Source organism: Malaya genurostris, chromosome 1 (genome assembly GCF_030247185.1).
Source record: "Malaya genurostris strain Urasoe2022 chromosome 1, Malgen_1.1, whole genome shotgun sequence".
In the NCBI taxonomy this organism is placed as follows: domain Eukaryota; kingdom Metazoa; phylum Arthropoda; class Insecta; order Diptera; family Culicidae; genus Malaya; species Malaya genurostris.
The window spans coordinates 151511476-151533068 of NC_080570.1; the positions used below are offsets into that span (position 1 = coordinate 151511476).

A 21593-nucleotide genomic window follows, 5' to 3' on the forward strand; every position below is an offset into this window, starting at 1 on the left:
GTGTCCGGCTGTCCCCGCAATAAACTCTTCATCGTACGCATCCGGTTTGTGGTGGTGTTGGTGGTGCTACTGATGGTGTGTTCCAGTGCATGAATGCACCACCGTGAGCATTCGACTGCAGCTTCGAAGGCAAACGGCGGGCAGGGTCGTCCGGTGCGGTCTCGGTGCAGACGCGACTCATGAAATAGTGGGTTCAGTTAGTTAACAGATGATGTTGGTTTTCCTACCACACCCATCGCCCCCCCAACCGCAAGCAACGGTAGCAGCAACGTTTATGAATATGTGCGTAATGCAATCGACTAGTTTGGCGATGTTGTGCCATGTTATGAGTAGTGGTCTGGGAGTAGATTTGGGCACCACACCAGAACATTTGACAGTGACACGGTTGATTCCGGTACGGTGGGAATTATCCTGGGGCTTGGGGAAGGAGGCTGCCAACTGAAAATACTTTGGTGATTTTTTTTTTAATTCAATCAGCGTTCCGTACAAGACGAATCATTTGAAGGAATTATGTCATACATTCACCACTCGGGATAACTGGCATTCTGAAGCGAACACATACTTATTTGTTCATTGTTCACACTCCGGATGGGGAATGTGCGAGCTAGATATTCGAGAAATCTGCACATTTTTCAATTGCTATATAGCGCCCCATGCTTCGAACGATGAATTATGCGATAATTATCGGAGTCCTATGAAGGAGGGTTCCAAGTTTGAGGTTGGAATCAAACGATCGTTGAACTATGAGACGCAATCAATGCCAGCCATTCGATGGAAACAGGAGAATGCAACATTCCACATTCCATAAATATTTGAGAATGATAATTATCTATGAGTAATGAGCTTTTTGTTTTTTTTTTTCTTTTCTGTTGTTGTTTCATTCCACAGACACGACATCCCATTCACAGTGCCAAACAGAGCAGCAGGCAAATTGAAAGTCAATTAAAACGTCCAAATAGACTGCGACCGATTCGCGATCCCGTAACAAATTGACCAGATTGCAAGTGTTTTTTGTCGAAAGCCGGTGCCGCGAACAGAATCCAATTCGGACGGAGGAAGGAAGAAAGGAAGAAAGGTGCCAGTGAAACGAACAAATTTACCAAAGCATACGTGATAAAAGGCATAAATCAAAGTGTTTCGATATTAAAAATGCATCTGACTGCGAACAATTCGACGACAAACAGCAGCAACACCAACGGCAACACCATCGGCAGTAATAACAATGGTAGTGGTGGTGGTGGTGGGGGCGGTGGAGTTACCGGAAGTGGTGCCGGAGGAGGAAACAACAACAACAGTAGCAGCAGTAGCAATAACAACAGTGGAGGTGGCAATAACAGCAATAACAACAACAACAACAGCAGCAGTAGCAATAACAATGGCGCGGCAGCTGGAGAAAATGGCCCACCGTCGGCCGCCAGCATACTCCAGGACACCTACACAAAGATGACGTCCGATATACTGGCCGAACGGACGTTGGGCGATTTTCTCTCCGAGCACCCGGGCGAACTGATTCGAACCGGGAGTCCTCTGTTTGTTTGCACGGTGCTGCCACCGCACTGGCGATCGAATAAAACACTTCCGGTTGCGTTCAAGGTCGTCGCGCTCGGAGACGTCGGCGACGGAACGATGGTGACGGTGCGTGCCGGAAATGACGAGAACTACTGCGCCGAACTGCGGAACTGCACAGCTGTGATGAAGAACCAAGTGGCCAAATTCAACGATCTCCGGTTTGTGGGGAGAAGCGGTCGAGGTAAGTGACGTGTTTGTCTTCTGTTTTTTCTCAACCCCCCCTGCGCTGCTGCCGTCCTTTTATTCTCGACTATAATTCCCTATAATTCGGCCTTTAATTAGTCCAATACATCTCAAAAGTTCTGAAACACAGAGAGAGAGAGAAACACTGTCTCCTAGACGGCCACCGACTGAAACACAGCAGGCGACGACGGTTACTTTTTTCCCACGCAACCACCAAACAAAAACCTACCTCAACAAAGCCAGGGCATTTTTCGTCGGTGCGGAAAACCGAAAAGCAAATCTCCGGTGTCCCTCCGACTCTCGGAGAAAGATGCCAGCATTTCTTTCGTCGCCCAACGAAAGACTTTTCTTATTTCGTTACTTTTTTTCTTTCTTTCTTTCCTCTAGCTCTATCTATCCTCTCAAACCATTGCGTCCTGTTGCGCGTGCTGGAAAAACCCGCTGGTTGGTGTGATTTACTCCTGACTGTCGTCGTAGGTCGTTTCTTTTCCGGCGACGCTATTTTGGCCCCTTTCTTGCTTCCTTGTACATAGACTTTATTTCTTTCGCTGCGATGAGGGGGTGGTGGTGGTGGTGTTGGATGAACATTCCAGACCTGGGATTGGATTTTTCTACTGAAGTGTTGTCATGAGAAGCAAGTGATGTTAACGCTCGAGAAGCGGGGAAGATTCAGTCAAGTTTTTTCTCTGGTTTTCGAACTACTTTTTTCTAGACTTAAAACACATGGACCGAAAAGTTCCGGGCCTAACAAATAGAATACGAATTTTTTTTTGGTTCAAAATTAACTTTATTCATCAACGTAATCTCCATCAAGAGCAACGCACTCATTCCAGCGCCGCTCTAACATTTCAATACCACTTTTGTAGAACGATTCATCTTTTGCCTCGAAATATGTATCAGTTTCAGCGATTACCGAAATTCCTTGCCGGCGAGCATTTATTCAAGGTCTGCAAACAGCCAGTAGTAGCTGGAAGCCAAATCTGGCGAATACGGTGGATGTGGATGCAATCCAAAGTTCAATTTGCCATTGTTTCGATATTGACTTGTGACACGGTGCGTTGTCTTGATGAAACAAGACTTTTTTTGCGATTTCAGTCTTCAAACGCTCCAATAACGCTATATAATACTCACTGTTAATGGTTCCTTTCTCAATATAGTCGATAAATATTTTACTACGCACATCCCAAAATACCGAGACAATAACTTTTCCAGCCGATTGTTGTGCTTTCGGGAGCATTGGGCGAGCTTTACGAGTTGCTGTTCACTCAGATGACGATCATTTTGATTTCGGAGTAAAGTGATGAATCCATGTTTCATCCATTGTCACATATCGACGCAAAAAATCCGGTTTGTTACGTTTAAACTGCGTTCTGTACCATCGGTGTCTCTACGACCACGTTTGAAGTCAGCAAACCATTGTTTTATTGTTATTTATGATGAAACGTAGTCTCCATAACACTTTTCAAGCCATTGCTTCGCTTGGACGGTATTTTCTCCCATCAAGAAGCAGTGTAAAATTAAAACACGAAATTGTTTTTAATCCATTGTTTTGAAAATAACAAAAGTAGCGTCACTCTTAGCACAATAACTCACCAACTAAGAAGCTGTCTTTTTTAGGTTAGTATTAGGGGCGGGTAGGGTCTAACACTTTTGAAAAATCATTTATTATTTTCTTTATATTTTCTTATAGTAAAACATTTGAAGAATTTTCTGTGAAATTTTCAAGCCTCTTGGAACGAAACTCTCGAAGTTATGGACTATTATCTATGGCTATCTCATTCTACGAAGAAGCAAGAGCTCGGTGCACAAGTCCAAGATTTCTACTTCGATTGACTTCAAACCTTGACAAAACATTCTTGAAATGTTTCGTTATAATAAATTATAAAAGAAAAAATATGATGTTTTGAAAATGTTAGACCTTCGGGCTCCCTGGAGTAACATAATTAATTGTTCCATTGATTTTATAGACCTTTAAACGCGTTTTCCTCGATAGCAGGTTTTAAAAGTCCGTGTCCATCGTCATTCAAAAACTCCTCCACCAATTTTTTTCAAATTTTGCACACACTTTCTACATATAAAACAAACAGACCCCAACGTTTTCCTTTCCGTTGTTTGTTACTTTGGGGAGGTTTACCAGCTACAAAATGGCGGATTTTTTCGTGAAAAATCGTAGTTTTCACTTTGATCAACCACCAAAAATTTAAAAAAATAGAAAAAAAAATCAAACAGAAACGTTGGGGTCTAGAAAAACTTCTACTCTATCTATGGTGCATTCATTTGTTCACTTCTGATTAGTCTGCGCTGAGATACAGTGGACACCGCAAATCATGATTCTTAAGAAGTGTCCTCAAAAATACCTCTTCACTGAATTATTTCTCAATATTTATCCACGAAAAAATTACAAAATGTTGTTCGAATGATGCTTTTTATCATGTAAAACATTTGAATTTATTTTGTTGAACGAGATTTCTGGCAAAAAAAAATTAAAAAAGATGATTTATTTCATCGTTTAGATCCTTCCCCCCTTACTGAAAAAGGTGACTGCAATAAAACTAGCACCATCTATGTGTTAGGCCCGGGACTATTCATGCCATGTGTTAGCATTCACTTTACGTCTGCGTAATGGTTTATGTTGATCCGCGAGGTGGCATAGGCAGTTCAACAAAAACTGCTAATGTACTGATGAGTCGAAGACGACACGTAAAAATGTTTATTTATGTCCAACGAGAAATTTTATTTTACCAACACTCTAGCACTACACTCAATAACTCGCGTGACTAACTAGGAAAACACGCATTTTTCGCAATCATTCCAACGCTTCTTAACTTTTCGATGCCGTGCCTGTTAGAGGATTTCCTTCTGCCTCGAAATGGGCTTCACATTCAGTAATTACTCTTTCATTTGAGTTGAATTTCTTATTTGCTAGCATTCATTTTTTCAAGATCAACGAATAGCCAATAAATTTGAATTATAGGGTGGATGAAGAAGCAAATTCGAAATGCAATGCGTTCAATTTAACCATTTTTACCAACGACTTGTGAACCAGTGAATTGTCTTGGTAAAACAGTATGACCTAGTTTTACCTTGACTTTTGCATTCAAACGATCTAACAACGCTATGTAGTATTCGTTATTAATTGTTTTTTTTCTTTCTCAAGGTAGTCGATGAAGATATGAAGCCTTTGGACACGTCAAACGAGGTTCACCGGTTGCATTAAACTTCAATGATGATCGTTTTGAATCCGGAGTGAAGTAATATATCCATGTTTTATCCATTGTCACATATTGACGCAAAAATTCCGGTTTGTTACGTTTAAACAGAATTAGAATCATCAACATGTTCTCGTTTTTGTTCATTCAGTGAACAAGCGCGGTATCCACTTTGAACAGAGCTTTCTCAAAAATCAAATGCTCGTGCAATATAAAGCCAACACGGTCTTTTAATATCTTTACGATGTCAGCTACCTCACGCAACTTCACTTTTGTCGTGAATACGACTTACTTTACTATGGGGCGCCTTTTCAAAATGTACCCTCTGAGAGAGTGATAAGTTTTTGATCGTGAATATCTCTTGTTGTATCAACAAAATTTTTGCTACATGCCATCGGAAATATGATTATTTTCAGTTGTGTAACATAATCTCTAATAATTCAAAATTAAACTTTTCTGAAATGTTTGGTATTAACGAGTATCAACGAGGATAATTCATAGAGCGCGTTTGCCTTCTCGTATTTTTAAAGCTCATATCTCAGTGATCTGTGAAAGGATTTATATAATCTAATAATCAATAGAATCGAAATTGTTCAACTTAAATGCGTATAGCAACAGCATTGAAGTATTTCAATAGTACACTCTTGAAAAACCTATCTCATTTGACCCATGTCAACATCAGCCAATCAGAACGCGTTCTGAGGAAGAGAACAAAATATCTGCTGCTGTACAACAAATCGTTCGAGAAAAATGTTCCGAACAGTGCTTAATATCGGAGTGAGTTCCACAATTTGGTCCTTCTGGAAGGCAGGAATGAATACCTACAGCATTTTAATAGTTTAAAAATCTGTATGCGGCTATTTTTATAGTCATTAGGACCGCCCATTAGATTAAAAGCTACAAACGAAATCACGTAAAAAGAAACCTCCTAACAGAAATTGGATCAGTTTGGATTCTATCGCCACTGCGAGCAGATGTATTGTGTGTCGTTTGCAAAGCTAGTTTCGCTTCCGACAAGAGCGATTACGTCACAGCTGCCAGTCGTTTGCGTTGGTGAAAAAAACAACGAAAAGTGGACAACGGTGGAGAGCATCACACAAAATCAGCCATTCTAATAGCTCTAAAAGTTTTCTAAAGCACTATTAGGATTTGTTGTTCGTAAATCGAAGGTAAATATCCTCAGTTTAGTGCAAATCTAGAACAGATTGATTGGATTTGTGCACTTTTTGCTGTGTCAAATTCACAGTAATCGAGATCAAGTGAAGCCTTCTTTGTTTTTGCGAAAAATGTGAAATGCTTGCATAATTCATACAATTGATCAACTAATTGATATTCGGAAGTGTTAAGGGACATGTCAGTTGTTTTCGTTTTCACGACCTCCAGTTATGTCTCTAACATTACCCACCCGCCTTTTTTGATCATTCAAAACGGTTTTTTTTTTTATTCAACAATATAATATATTTTTAGGCACACTGCTTAAGCTCTAAGATGCCAAGGGTATTTTCTAATCTTAATTAACGACTAACTTAAAACTAGAATAGTATCATTAGATTATGTCGTCTTAGATTTTCTAGAATCCATTGTATGTTGCATGGGTCTTCCAGATGGCGCTATCTATGGCCGATTCCTTTCGGTTCGTGTGGGTCCGCGGGAAACACCCCCAGGCTACGAAGGCCCGGCGGGTGGCCCATTCAAAACGGTTGTTACGGTTTGTAATGTTGTATCTGATGGGGCGAAGTCGCTATAACACTTTTCAAGCCACTTGCTTCGGTATTTTTTCCATCAAGAAGCAGTGTAAAATAAAAACACGAAATTGTTTTTGATCCATTGTTCTGAAAAAAATCTGCTTGTACCTTTTGAACTGAGTAACAATATTTGCATACATTTGTTTTTTTGAACAGTAACACACTCAAAAATGTTTTCGGCCGTTTTCAAACGACTTTTTGCGTGAATTTTCAAGGGGAATTATGCGGTTTTCTTGTATCGTCTTAGAAATGCACTAGACGTGGATATGTAGTGTTATCTAAAAAAAAAAACCTGACACATTTCGTACTCCGGTAAGGGTAAGGGAGGGAGAAACTGAACACGACATCGGAGAAATCGAGGTTAATTTTCGTCTAGTAGTTTTCCATCATGGAGCACTGAAGTGCCGCTCACCGCGTTTTCATTTTTAGTTCGGTTTTGAAGAATCAGTCCTACGTTAAAACTGTTCGTGAGTTTAAAACCTACTTTCTTCTACTTACCGATACCATACTCGGTTTCTCCCTCCCTCGTTTGGTTCCAGTGTAATCAGAGAACAAAATGTGTCCGGTTCCTTTGCGCAACCCTGTATCTCCCACTCTCTGAAACTTAACACCAGATCTTGATGTTTTATGCATTCCTAAAATATTTAGAGTTGTCGATATCGAAGTCGATTTCAGAAAAACACCTATTTTTGTCCTATGTTTCGTGTTTTCGTCTTTTGACTGAATTGACCACTAAATACTCTTGTGCAAGATTTTACGGCTGGGTGCAACACAAAAGTTTATTGACTGGCTACGTTATGTGGTAGAGTCCTACGAATTAACCTTGGCTCTGTGTACCATCTCCGTTCTCAAATTTATCAGGAGTTCCTCAAGGCAGCAATAGGGATTCACTTTTCTTTTTGCTGTTCATCAACGATGCTGTTTCGCTATATGCATATGCCACACTATTGACGACTGCATTCGGTTTCAAAAACTTTTTGTTACATTCGTCGCCTGGTGTCGTAGAAACTGCTTGATTGTCAGCTTTGCGAAATGCCAAATTGACCTTCTAACAGTTCGGCTGAAAAGTTCGTATCGTTTAATGGAAACACACATTTTTTTGCCAAAATTCGTTTTTATTATTCAACATAATTGCCATCAGAGGCGATACAGCGATTATAGCGATCTTCCAACTTTTCGATACCATTTTTGTAGTATGATTTGTCCTTTGCCTCAAAATAGGCCTCAGTTTCAGCGATTACCTCTTCATTGCTTCTCAATTTTTTACCAGCGAGCATTCTCTTGAGGTCTGAGAACAGGAAAAAGTCACTGGGGGCCAAATCTGGAGAATACGGTGGATGAGGGAGCAATTCGAAGCCCAATTCGTTCAATTTCAGCATGGTTTTCATCGACTTGTGACACGGTGCATTGTTTTGATGAAACAAAACTTTTTTCTTCTTCAAATTTGTTTATTTGTTTATTTTATAGTTCATCTGACAATGTATGTCTTAATGAATAAAAAATTTTAATGTAAAAGTAAAACTTAAAGTACATTATTACGGTAGACAACACGAAAACGGTCAAGTAATCTAAGATAAAAAACATTAGACGACACGTTGAAATTAAAATATTCGGCAAATTCATTGAATCGTAGGCAAACGGATCTGAATGGTTCATTTTGACCATATAGTGTGTTACGAGTTTCCAATAGCAGAAAAGGTCGTTGTCGAAGAGGCCTCTCAGGAGTATACAAATTTAGTCGCTCGAGTAAAGCAGGGCAGTCTACACTACCCAAAAGCAGTTTCGCAGCAAATGATGCTTGAGCATATGCTCTTCTCAATTCCAAAGGTTCAAGATTTAGTAAACGGCAACGGTCCTCGTATGACGGTAGCTGCGTTGGATCAGACCAAGGTAAAAACCGCAATGCGTATCTCACGAATTTTCGTTGAATTGCCTCAATCCTGGTAATCCAATTAGAGTGGAACGGACACCATACAATCGCATTAGATTCGAGCAATGACCGAACCAGCGAGCAATATAGGGATCTCAAACATAACGGATCACGGAACTCGGACGAAATCTTAAAGATGAAGCCCAGTTGTCGGTTTGCTTTACGAATGATGTTGTCATAGTGTAACTTGAAAGTAACTTCACGGTCCAGAATCACGCCAATATCTTTAATGTGCTCTGTTCGGGCGAGGGAGCATCCTGAGATTTTGTAATCGAAAGCAATTGGAGCTTTTTTACGGTGGAAGGAAATAATCCTGCATTTTTCGACGCTTAAGTCCAAAAGGTTTCTAGAGCACCAATTTTGGAATACATTCAGCATTTTTTGTAATTCGATGCAGTCCGAAAGGCACTTGATGATTTGAAAATTTTTTGTATCGTCTGCGTAAAATAATCGACAATCCAGTGGCAAAAGCAGAGACACATCGTTTATGTAGATCGAGAACAGCAGCGGGCCGAGTATGCTACCTTGTGGAACTCCAGAAAGGTTCGAAAACTCATCCGACATAGCCGAGCCAATTAAAACTCGCACACAGCGTTGCGATAAATAGGATCTGAACCAACAAACTGCACGAGTAGAAACGCCAAGTAACTCCAATTTCTTTAGAAGGATTCCATGATCTACCCGATCGAATGCCGCCTTAAGATCGATGTAAGCCGCATCAATCTGCAACCCGCAGTCCAAATTCCGTAAACAGTTTGAAGTGAACTGCATGAGATTTGTCGAAACCGACCGTTTTGGAAAGAAGCCATGTTGTTGAGAATCTATATAATTTTTGCAACACGAAAACAAATGAGGCCGTTTTTTGAAATTTCGTCCTTCAAACGCTCTAATAACGCTATATAATAGTCACTGTTGATGGTTTTTCCCTTTTCAAGGTAGTCGATGAAAATTATACCATGCGAATCCCAAAATACAGACGCCATAACCTTACCGGCCGATTGTTGAGTTTTTCCACGCTTTGGGTTTGGTTCATCGCGTGCAGTCCACTCAGCTGACTGTCGATTGGACTCCGGAGTGAAGTGATGGAGCCATGTTTCGTCCATTGTTATATATCGACGAAAAAAATCGGTTTTATTTCGATATAACAGCTCCAAACACTGCTCAGAATCATCAATTCGTTGTTGTTTTTTATCGATTATGAGCTCACGCGGCACCCATTTTGCACAAAGCTTTCTCATATCCAAATATTCGTGAATAATATGTCCAACACGTTCCTTTGATATCTTTAGGGTGTCAGCTATCTCGATCAACTTCACTTTACGGTCATTGAAAATCATTTTGTGGATTTTTTTCACGTTTTCATCGGTAACAGCCTCTTTTGGACGTCCACTGCGTTCATCGTCTTCGGCGCTCATATGACCAGTACGAAATTTGGCAAACCACTTACGAATTGTTGCTTCGCCCGGTGCAGAGTCTGGATAACACTCATCAAGCCATTTTTTGGTATCGGCGGCACTTTTTTTCATCAAAAAGTAGTGTTTCATCAACACACGAAATTCCTTTTTTTCCATTTTTTTCACAATAACAAAAGTAGCTTCACTCAAAATGCAATATCTCACAAACTAATAATCAGACAGCTGTCAAATTTATACACGTATCTTTTGAAGGTTGGTACTAACTGAAAATGGTATGGATTTAATTCTAGTGGCGCCCTCTCATAGAAACGATACGAACTTTTCAGCCGATCTGTTATTTACATCGTTCATCTATAGTTTCAAAGGCGATGCGTAAACTAGGTATTTTTGCAAAGGCCGAGCATTGCTTGAAGGCGTTTTATTGCTCTTTGGATCGTCCCATACTGGAAAATGCTGGCCTAGTTTGGAGACCTTATCAACTTTCATGGAACTTACGGATTGAGCGTGCTCAGAAAAGATTTGTTCGTCTTGCTCTAAGATAAAAATAAAGACACACGAAAGAAGATAATTTTCTTTCCCGTATTGTTGACCTACAATTGTACTTCTGAAATATCTCATAAAGCATAATCTCTTTTGGTGACGAAACTTTGCTTTAACGTTCTGTTTGGTTGCTTACTGACTCGACGGGAACGATATCCTGCTCGCGAACGAATCCTTCGAACGGTAGTGCGAACAGCAGCAGTGTTTTTTTGTTGTACGATTTCGTTATCTGAAAGTCCGGTTCTCAGCACCTTCTGGTTCGGCTTGCGGTCATATGTCCTGCTACGACACTTACCTTGAGGTACAATAGTCTCGTTTTCTTTTGAAAAAATACCGACTCCCGTTCATTGAACATGTCTCACCGCCTATTAATTATCCTTAGGTATTTCACCGTTCACAAAACGTTTGAAGAGTACTATAACTAGAATTATCTTCTGACAAATCCAAGAAACTATTGAAAGTGTAAACCATACCAAAAAAATCTCATCAGGCAAGCAATTTGTAGTTGTATGTTTAAAAATTATGCTTTCGTAATGTCTGAATCATGAATTAGAAAATCTGAATTACTGAATTTAGGGGATGGGTTTGAAAGGACATGCACATGCACTGAGTGCATTTTCACTCAAGTTGAAACACAAACTTGTGTATTTTTTGGTGTTGTCAATTTATCAAACATAAATTTCACAACCTCTGGGAAGCCGATTGGCAACTCCGCAGTAAAAAAAAAAACACTATTTATTCATTTCTAATGCTAAACTATCCATCTAATCGTAGAGACTTCATTCATTTTCAATTTACACCCATCCCCCGAATGAACCCAAGTCACCAACCTATTCGGAACGTACTCACGGAGACCAATTACAATCTCTTGCAATTTTCCATCCGCGGTGGTCGCAAACAGACAGTCGCGCTTGTGTTGCGAATGTTTGTAATTGAGATACGAAAATATCAATTCCAATCTTGTTTCGTCCACAACACTGGCCACACCGGACTGGACTGGACGGGGCGCTTCCGACGTGGCATGACAACCGATGACCGCGACGTGACTTGGATGCAACGACGATCCGCACTAAATTAAGCAGGATATAATTTAAATCTCGCGCTTCTGGTGCCGAGGCAAACTCTACGCGGTGGTGTCCAGTTTCGCACGTACCGATGCCGCGGCGGATTGGCAAGACTGGCCTCACAACTATCCGGTCTCACACCCGGATTTGCATGAAGAATAGTGGACAGGATTCGCCACGCAACGCTCTTTGCTAGAGCTCGTTCTCGATTGGGGTGAAGCTACTTTTCAATGTCGGTATCGCACGCAGTTAGACAGAAGCACGGCGTGACAGAGATCCCTTCACTGGCGCTCTGTTCATATTCGCAATTTCGGAAACTAACCACCAGACCAAGCAATTGAGGTCAGTAGAGCGAGACGGGTGAGGGTCGAGGACCGGGGGTGAAACTGACAGACTATCGGTGGAAGAGGAGTTGCTGCCAACGACTGACGACACTCGCGAATAATGCGTTACTGATGGGACAGCAGGGTTGCCAGCCAGGGTTATGCGATGAAGAAGCACTTAGCACGGGTTGCGGCACTCGTTGTTTCAATAACGAAATCCCTGCTACCTGCTCACAATCCGGAACGACATGGCAGTTGGTTTTGAGTGAAAGTTGCGCAAAATGTATGGTGATAAATTCGGACGAACCACGGAACGTTAGTTGCTTCCTTTGACATAATGCGAGAACCAGAATGGATGATGTTTCCTCCTGTGGTCGTCTCACTGATGTGCTGTCTTGTAACCGGATTCAAAGCTTGACAGCTAGTGGCACGTGATTCGCGGTTAGTTTTGGGATGGCACCGTTGAGGAGAAGTCATCGGAGTTTTTTTTTCAAACGTTTTCTGTTGAGCCTAGATAATTGGTTCAATTTATTCGGAGGTTGAAGCCAATTGAAACGAGTTTTAATTCTGTATCATAGCCCAACTCATTATTGATGAAACGAAAAACCAAAGCTAAAGCTTAGCGCAAGAGATCCTTAGATATCCTCATTATCTCTGATAATGAGGATATCTAAGAAAGGTAAACTGTTGTCTTTCTCCTCCTCATAGGTGAATTTAATGTTTTTATGTAAGTTATTAATCATTCGTAAGAAAGTTGATAAATCATTGCGTTTGACGATACAGAATATATCATCAACGTATCTCCACCAGCGATTAGGTAATAATCCCTGGTTTTTCAAAAGTTCTTCAAGATTTGCCATAAACAATTCGCATAAAAACGGGGAGAGCGGATTACCCATTGGTGCCCCTTGTAACTGTTTATAAAATCCGCCTCTGAATTTGAAGTAATTTACATCCATACAAAGCCGAGTTAGGTTCAGATATGACCTTACTTTGCTTTTCCATAAATTGTTACTATGTTGTTGAAGTAACCAATCTTCTAATAGATTAATTAAGTCTTTCACCGGGACACTTGGGAATAAGGCGGTTACATCGAATGACACCATTATTTCGTCTTCTTCGATTTCACCAGAGTTTTGAAGTTGACTCGTAAATTCTTGTGTGTTGGGGACTGATCTACTGAAAAATTTTTTTGGCATAGAATGGAATTCTTTTACTAGCCATTTGGCGATTTTTTGGGTAGGGGCTCCCAATGAAGAAAAAATTTCCCTTATTTCGTTACCAGGTTTGTGAACCTTTGGTAGTCCTTTGATTTTGGGTAAAGAAGGGTTAGGAACTTTGAGGTGATTGAGGTTGATATCGAAGTTTGGATTACATTCAAGAAGAGTTTTATCCACTTTTTTGATAATTTCAGGAAGGGGATCGGTTCTTTGTTTCCTATAAGGACCGTCATTAATTTTTTGGGTTATCAAGTCATCATAATCTTGTTTGTCCATAATAACTACTTTATTTCCCTTGTCAGCCTTTACATAAAAAACAGGCTTTTCTCGCAATTGTTTCACTAGTTCTTTTTCATCAATGGTTTGCTGATTATTCAAAGAAGTACTTTTAATGACGTCAGCTACGATAGTTCTGGCGTCATTAATTTGAGGAAACGAAAGATCACAGTTATTCAAACCTGTTTCTATGTCTATAATAACTTGTTCAAGATTTACTTTTGAAGAAATTGCATAATTTCAACCAAGATTTAGAAGATTAGTTTGTTCATTGGTAAAATTTTGAGATGAACGAGTTACAAGAAAATCCTCCAAAAATTGTACTAGAGGTGTTGGGGGACGGTCTGAAAGATTTTTGGAACGTAAATTTTCGAATTTCTTATGAAGAAGAATTCGTTTGCGTTCAGATTCACAATGTTCTGCAATTTTTACTTTGTTTAGAAAAGTTTCGAAGCCTTGGGAATATTGTTTCGCTGTCTCCACCATCGGAAAATTTAAAAAGAATATCGGTAGACTTCAATCCAAACATTGCACATCCTTTGAAATCAAAGCTAAATAAATTTGGTTTGGATTTAGTATTCAGCAGCATGAACTGTCAATTGAAAAATTTACTAGGTTCTACAAAAGATCCTACGGATAATTTGAAAAAATCTGGGGTATACAAAAACTCGTGTTCTCATTGTGATAAAATATATATTGGACAAACAAAGAGAACTCTAGACATCCGTTTCAAAGAGCACGTCGCTGAAATAGCGAAAGCATCTAAAGAATTAGAGAAAGGACTACCACATCATTTCAAGTCAAAACTAGCTGAACATGCCTTTTCTGAAGATCATGAACTCACTACCAACGACATAAAAATCATAAGACAAATTTCCAACCCATGGAAATTAGACACAGCTGAAAGTTTAGAAATCTTCAAAAATAACTACATTTCTTTATTGAATCGTGACCAAGGAAATAAGCCCTCCTGGCTATTCAAGCTATTACCGACACATAAGATACAAATAGATTCAGGTAATACTTAATCCCTTAATATCCCACTTCTTCAGTTTGTTGCCCTCCGCTGACAATCAAACTACCGTTTTACCCGTCTGTTACTACCTGTTTCTTCCCGTTTTTACCCGTTGACAATAAGACATTTCGTATAAAAGGAGCAGCATTACAGCATTCTTTCAAACAAACTTATAAAACCGATACACTGAAGAAGGATGTAAGTAACATTCCGAAATACGCGTATCTGTATTGTAACGTTTGTTATGCTTCATTAAAGTATAGTGACTTGGCGAAAGTGTAATAACGTGACAGTGAAATAGTGGAATTAAATGGTACAGAAAAAGTGAAACTGCTGTCATACACATACACCTCAACCGGAAAATGAAACGTTTCAATGAGGTGTCGCTCGTGCAACTGAACAATGTCACACTTCCTGCAAAGTTACCTGTATTCAGTTATTTGAACTTAAGACGTCTGAATTTAATTCCCAATAGGGAATTTTCCGGCAAAATGTTCACAGGGCATTAAGAAATATTTACTCCACTTGAAAGATGGCATTTTATTTCCGTTATCAATTCCGTTGCTAATAAGCCTAATGCTACAGATGCGCCCTAAAGAAAATACAAATACTATCACTTCTCTTTAGCAGCAATTTTTAAACGTTAAGCGTAGTTAAATGTGTTGATATGTTTTATCGGAAGAATTGCGGCTTTCTCAGTGAAGTGAAAATAGGCAAACGATTTATTTATGAAATTGCCCGTCGTTTCGGTGGTTTCTTACTGGCTTTTTTGGCATGAACTGTCCGAAAATTCAGTACATGGAAAACTTGCTTTACAAATAACTCTTCTGCATACTTTCACTTACATGAAAAGGGCCACTACGTAACTGACATGAATGACGTTCATTTGCCATCTAAAATTTTCAATATGAAACGTTTCTGATCAAATGAAGAGGATTTTTGTTCGTTCTCCATTAAGTGACAGCAGTTGAATACAGCAATTTCCTTTTACCTGAATGGACATGATAAAATTAACCGATATGTTAGTTAAAGCAACAAAATTTTAGTAGAAACAACCAAGGTGTGAAACAACAATTGCAATATTGTAATTTTGCGATCAGCGGATTCTCCGTGAAATTTCTTCCAAGGAAGAAAACATCTTTGTATTATTGTTTTTTTTTTTTTTTTTATTTTAATGTTGTGACACAAAGTAAAGACGATCGGGTTTCGGATATTTGCACCCTAGGAATAAAACTCTAGAAAGACCATAGGAAAAGTATGCTCCATCGCTAATTTCATTCTGTTGTTCGTTGGGTAGTGACATTCGATATTTACATGGTTCGTTTTACCACTGACGCACTTCATTTCCTTCATCAACTCGTAGAACTTGGTGATGAAAAATTAAATTATCGCCGATTTAAGGTGCAGTAGGCGAACAATAAACGTACGTTTCCTGGGTTTTGTTTTTCTCTCTACAATTTGAATTGATTGCATATGTTTTGTACCATTGTCCATCGAAAATCACAACTTCTTCTGTCTAGCAAATTATGAATTCTGAAACAACAATATTTTCGTACTCTTTAACTCGGATGGAGTCAATATTTTTAACATTAACAGTAGCATTCTGCCTACTGCCAAGTGGCAGTCGGATAGCGTCAAATAGTTTTTGTTCGAACCTACAACAACATGTGGCCGAGTGTTGTCGTGATGAAAAGCACTCATATGTGGTACCATTAGTCCGTGGAAAGTTTGAAGTAAATGCCTTTTTCTTTAAGTCGTTCTCTGGGAGAGTGAAAGACTTTAAATTGAGAATATCTAGCGATAAACCATCATCGTTATCCGCAAGAAACAGTAACATGTGTTGACTGAAACGTTCAAAATAACACTACTATCAGGTGTACAACTTTGCTTCCGCCGTTTTTTCCAAAGTTGAAAGCTTCATTGCGAAAAAGTGCTTACAGATGTATTATTCAAAGTATTGTCCGTCGCATGCGACAACTTTCTCCCATCTTTCCGGCAATTTTCGGATTCCGGCTCGAAAAAAGGAGTCCTCTTTTGACGCTATCCGTGAAGCAATTCATTTTTCCAACTCTTCGAAGGATTGAAAATGTTGATCTGCCAGGCCAGGTGGAAGTCAGAAGGGGTGATATCTGGGGAATACGGCGGGTGGGGCAAGACTTCCCATTTCAGCGTTTCCAGGTACTTTTTGACTACTTTTGCGACGTGAGGCCGAGCATTGTCGTGTTGAAGGATGACTTTGTCATGTCACTCTTGATATTGTGGCCGCTTTTCTTATAGCGCGCGACTAAGGCGCATCAGTTGCGTTCGGTAGCGATCTCATGTAATGGTTTCACCTGGTTTTAAGAGCTCGTAGTAAAAAATCACACCGAGCTGATCCCACCAAAATACAAATCAACATTTTAGCGCCGTGAATATTCGGTTTTGCCTTCGACGAAGTAGCATACCCGGGCTTTCCCCATGATTTTCTACGTTTAGGATTATCGTATCGAACCACCGGTTACGATTCAATGTAAAAACCCCTTACGATTTTGTCTTTGAAGCAGTTGCTCACATACAAATAGACGGCGTTCGATTTCCCTCAGTTTCAACTCGTACGGCACCCAGTTTCCTTTTTACTGAATCATGCCCAGATAGCCTTGAGACGTGTTGACATGGCTTGCTGACTCACTCCCAACGATTCGGCAAGCTCTTCTTGGGTTTAACACGAATCTTCATCAAGCAATTTGTTCATCTTTGAAGGTTTTTTCTCTTCCACCACCATGTTTGTCTTCGACATCGAAATCACTATTTTCAAAACGTTGAAACCACTCCCGACACGTTCTTTTACTCAGAGCAGCATCACCGTAAGTTTCTGAGAGCATTCGATACGCTTCAGCTGCATTTTTTTTTCGAATTGTAACAGAAAAGTAAAACTTTCCGCAAATGGCGAGAATTGGGTACATAAACAGACATTTTCGAGCGTGAATAATACGAAAACAAGAACGCTCTCCACAAAAGGGTTTTTTTTCTGCTTTGATTATAGAGGTTTCAACCATGGTTCCATTGATTGATTTTACGTTTCGTCTTTGACTCATCAGTGCTTAGCAGTTTAAGCTGAACTGCTAGTACGACTTGGCGGCTCAACATAAACCGCTAGGCAGACGTAAAGTTAATGTTATTTGCAAAACACTTTTTGCTATTACACCGAAGTGTAATGTCTGAACTAACGTCTCGAACGAAAAAGATTTCGGTTAGCTAGCCGAACAGATTTTGGTATTTTCTGATCCTATATGCGGGGTTGGGAATCGAACCCAGGTAGGCAGCGTGAAAGGCATCGACTTACCCATTACGTTATATCCATCCTTTAATTTGGTTCTTTTTCGAACCAACAAACCGATCCCGATTTTTTTCCATCGAAATAATAAAACCACTAGTGAAAAACCGATCAAGCCATCGAGTTGGTTTTCCAAGCTCGAACTTTGTTTTTTCTTTAAGTGTGCCAAATAGTATTATTTACATTCAACAATTAAAATAGGAGTGAACTATTTAAATATATTTTTTCATGAAAATTGGGAAATGAAGAACGCTGCTGTAAATGTTTTGCAAAAAATCACGAGTCGCATAATAAACAAGAAAAAGTTAAAATTCACACATTCAATAAATTTGTGAGATTATCAAAAAGAATATCAGTGAATTAGGAATGTATCGTACCTTTTCAATCGTATTCACGTCACTCGGGTTTACCCATTTTAATTTTCCAAATATATTCGTTCTATGGAGATATTAATTACCCTGCCAAGGATCGTATGAGGTTTTATCGCGACAAAATCTGGACATCCCTGAATATGTATATCTCTGGAAATAATTCATGAATGTGTGAAATATTTCGCATACTGATTAAAGTATGTCTGTTCATGGCGTAGAGTTTTTCGGTAATACTAAAAGCTTTTAGATCGAAGATGACGTCGAAAGAAAAGCAATTGCGAAAGGCAATTGTGTGCGAAAAGCAATGAAAACTCGGATCTGTTAGTAAGAAAATTTACAAAAACAAACTTGGTTTTCCTGCAAGAATTGTCCATAACGTTCCTAACTCTTTCAATACTCGTTTGACGACAGCCATGGGAAGCTAAAACTCGGGCTCGCAAAATGTATCGCGAATATTTGACAAACTTTTCCTGCGTGATAATGGACGATGAAATTTATATGCTGGAAGACTTTAAGCAGCTCCTTGGAATGTATTTTTTTCACTGCCATGTGGCGAAACGCTTCCCAAAATATATCTGGTTTGGCAAGCAATATGCAGCTGTGGTCGAACAAGCCAAAGCTTAATCACTACTGGAACGTTAAACAAGGAAATATACCGTGAAGAATGCCTAAAATACGCAGCCATGACGCTCCCTCGCTATTTTTGTATGATTTGGCATCTTGTCACTACGCTAAAGATGTTTTGGAATAGTATAATGCTATCTATATACCCGTAGTTGGGTTCTATCGAGCGGTATTGAGCTCTTGTGAAAACTTTTTCAATATAAACATCAAGCTACAATTATGGATAAATTAAGAAAATCTTGTACAAAAGCAGCTGAATCGATTGCAGAGAAGTCTGTACAGACTTGCTTGAGTAAACTCAAAAGTTCATAGTTTCTTCACGGAGTCTCATTAAGTAACTGTAATTAGTTTTAAGATGGCTAATAATGCACAATTAAATGAATAAAAACTTAATCTGTCCAGATTTTGTCGCGAACAAGCACTATTGACCGATCTGCTTTAAGTGTCGTTAACGAAGTTTTTTTATTCGTTTTTTTTTTGCATTTAAGCTTAACGCGGCCTTTGTACAATAAATTTTTGTTTCTGCTGGATCTTGTTGCATCTTTTTTCCTTGGAAGAGAGGCGCTTTCGCTATTATCTAGCGAATGAAGGGGGAGCAGTGGTTCGCTATTCACGGTCCCGTCCATTGGTTCGGCATCACTGTTATTGGAGGAACAATCGTTACTTATTTTCCAGGCTTTGGGTAAGTTGTTAACTGCAGCTGGTATACTTTGTTCTATAGGGGATACTGATGGTTTCGTTGAGGGGGATGCCTCATTGTTGTTGGTGGCTGTCACAGGTGTACTGGGGTTGCTTGGGGATGATGTGAAGGAAACACCGTTGTCCTTTGGTGTAGTTGTCTTCTTGTCCAATTTATCACATGGCTTACCGTAGTGAACAGCTTTTTGACAATATTGACATGTGGCCATCTGATTGTCATAGGTAACAAGTGATTTGCACGGGATTCTTCTATCCTGACCGAATGTCACATAAAAAGGGATGTTTTCGTGATCCACATAGTGCACATTGTTATTGTCTTTTGCGAATTGAATTGCATCAAACTCTTTATAAAACTGGATGTAAACAACATTATTTGTCTTATTGCATTGAAGTAAATACACACGTTTAATGTCAAGATGCATTTGCTCCTTAAGAAAACCTTTAAGTTTACGTATCGTAGGTCGAATTTTGCACTACCTGAAGTCAACAATAATTGTATTCTTTCGTAGCGGCGGTAGCTTTTGTTCGTTTGGTTCACTCATTTCGAGATCGAGATCTATTGTTCACTACACAATACTGTACTTAATTTCTTCCATCCGGAACGAAAGCGGTTTTTTTTATCGACTGACTTGGATGAGATGTGAAAGCGAACTGCATCAGAAGCTTTGCATTCAAGGTGAATACGTTTGAACATGTTTAAAACAAAACTCAAATAACTATTCGAGATTTTCTACCACCGAAATGCAGGTCAGTATTATTCAACTAGGTTTAGGTGCAGTTTGCGCCGAGGCAATTTGTTGCTCTCGTTAGTCCCGCCTTATTGATTGTGAACATGCAATGACACAATATTTAGTTAGGCCGGGAATTTTATGATCAACTTACAATTAGTGTCCAATTCATTATATTTTTTATTCATTTTATTTTCATTTAATGATTTAGGCACGAATATCAAAGTTTGGGTTTGTTTCTTTGGTGTTGATTTCAATTGGAACGTGTATCGCGATTATAAAGAATAGCAATATGCTGCAAAGCCTTCCTGTTTATGATATGTAATTTTGAAAATGAAATCATGAACATCAATCATAATTTTATCAGATATCTGCGATAGACGTTCATGATTTACTAAACGACAATGTTATTCTCTCTCGTACGGAAAACGTGTTCTCCTAAACATGTTCCATTCAAAACATCTTCACAAAAGCAATTTTTCCGAAAGACACAACAATTCAATCATTAATCCTGAATAGAAGATTAATTATTCAACACATGGGAGCACATTTTCCGCATACTTAAAACTTCCGATTGATAGACGACTGGAGCACACGGCGCTGTTCTTTCCAGCTGGCAAAGGAAAATTACTCAAAAAGTGTCACGACGTATGTGGCTCTTTGTACCCAAACCCACCCCCACACACACACGCACACACTCAGGACACCCACCGGTCTCCGGATAAGAAAGGGAACGGTACCATTCTAAATGAAAGAAATTAAATTAATCGCCTCGTTTTTGTTCGACGGCGAGAATCGTCCACCCTCCCCCTTTCACTTTCCTCCACATCTGGATACGGTCTGCTGAAACAAAAGGGTCCAAATAATTGTGCATGTGTGTTAGAGGGTATAAAATAAAGTACGACATTTTTTGCTACTTTCGGCAAAGGTAAAAGTTAACCCCGCCACCGACGCCACCGCCGCCGGCCATCAATGGTTTCCAGATGAGTTTACTTATGTTGGAAATTTTGCTATAGGTGGAAGGTATTCCCGAAGAACCTTTTTCTGTGCCCGCCGACCTTCCTTTTGATCCCAGACCCAGACAAACGGGACGATTTCCATACGAGAGCCGGGGCGGGAATCTTCTATCGAACGACGCCGACGACAACAACACGATGTCTGCGTCGTATGTGGCCAAATTTCCAGTACACAAGTGAAAGACAATTCGGTGGGTGGTGGAATAGGTTTGGAACGGGCGACTAAAAAAAAGAACACGAGACATTTTTTGAGTAGTACCGTACCTCGTTCGGGGACAGATAAAAGAAATTAATTTTACATCGGTCGATTTAATAGAATTTCAATGTCGATTAATTAGACCGAGTCTGAACAA

At 39.6% G+C, this 21593-nt stretch overlaps 1 protein-coding gene across 6 annotated transcripts in view; it reads left to right on the top strand.

Moving 5' to 3' along the window:
• Positions 1–21593, top strand: part of LOC131426191 (homeobox protein 5) — a 156029-nt gene that overhangs the window by 94466 nt on the left and 39970 nt on the right. For all 6 annotated transcript variants that reach the window (XM_058588727.1, XM_058588724.1, XM_058588729.1 and 3 more), the window contains exon 2: positions 889–1750. In XM_058588727.1, the coding sequence (XP_058444710.1) occupies positions 1150–1750 (601 nt within the window). In that variant the 5' untranslated portion in view covers positions 889–1149. The remainder of the gene's footprint in view (positions 1–888; positions 1751–21593) is intronic.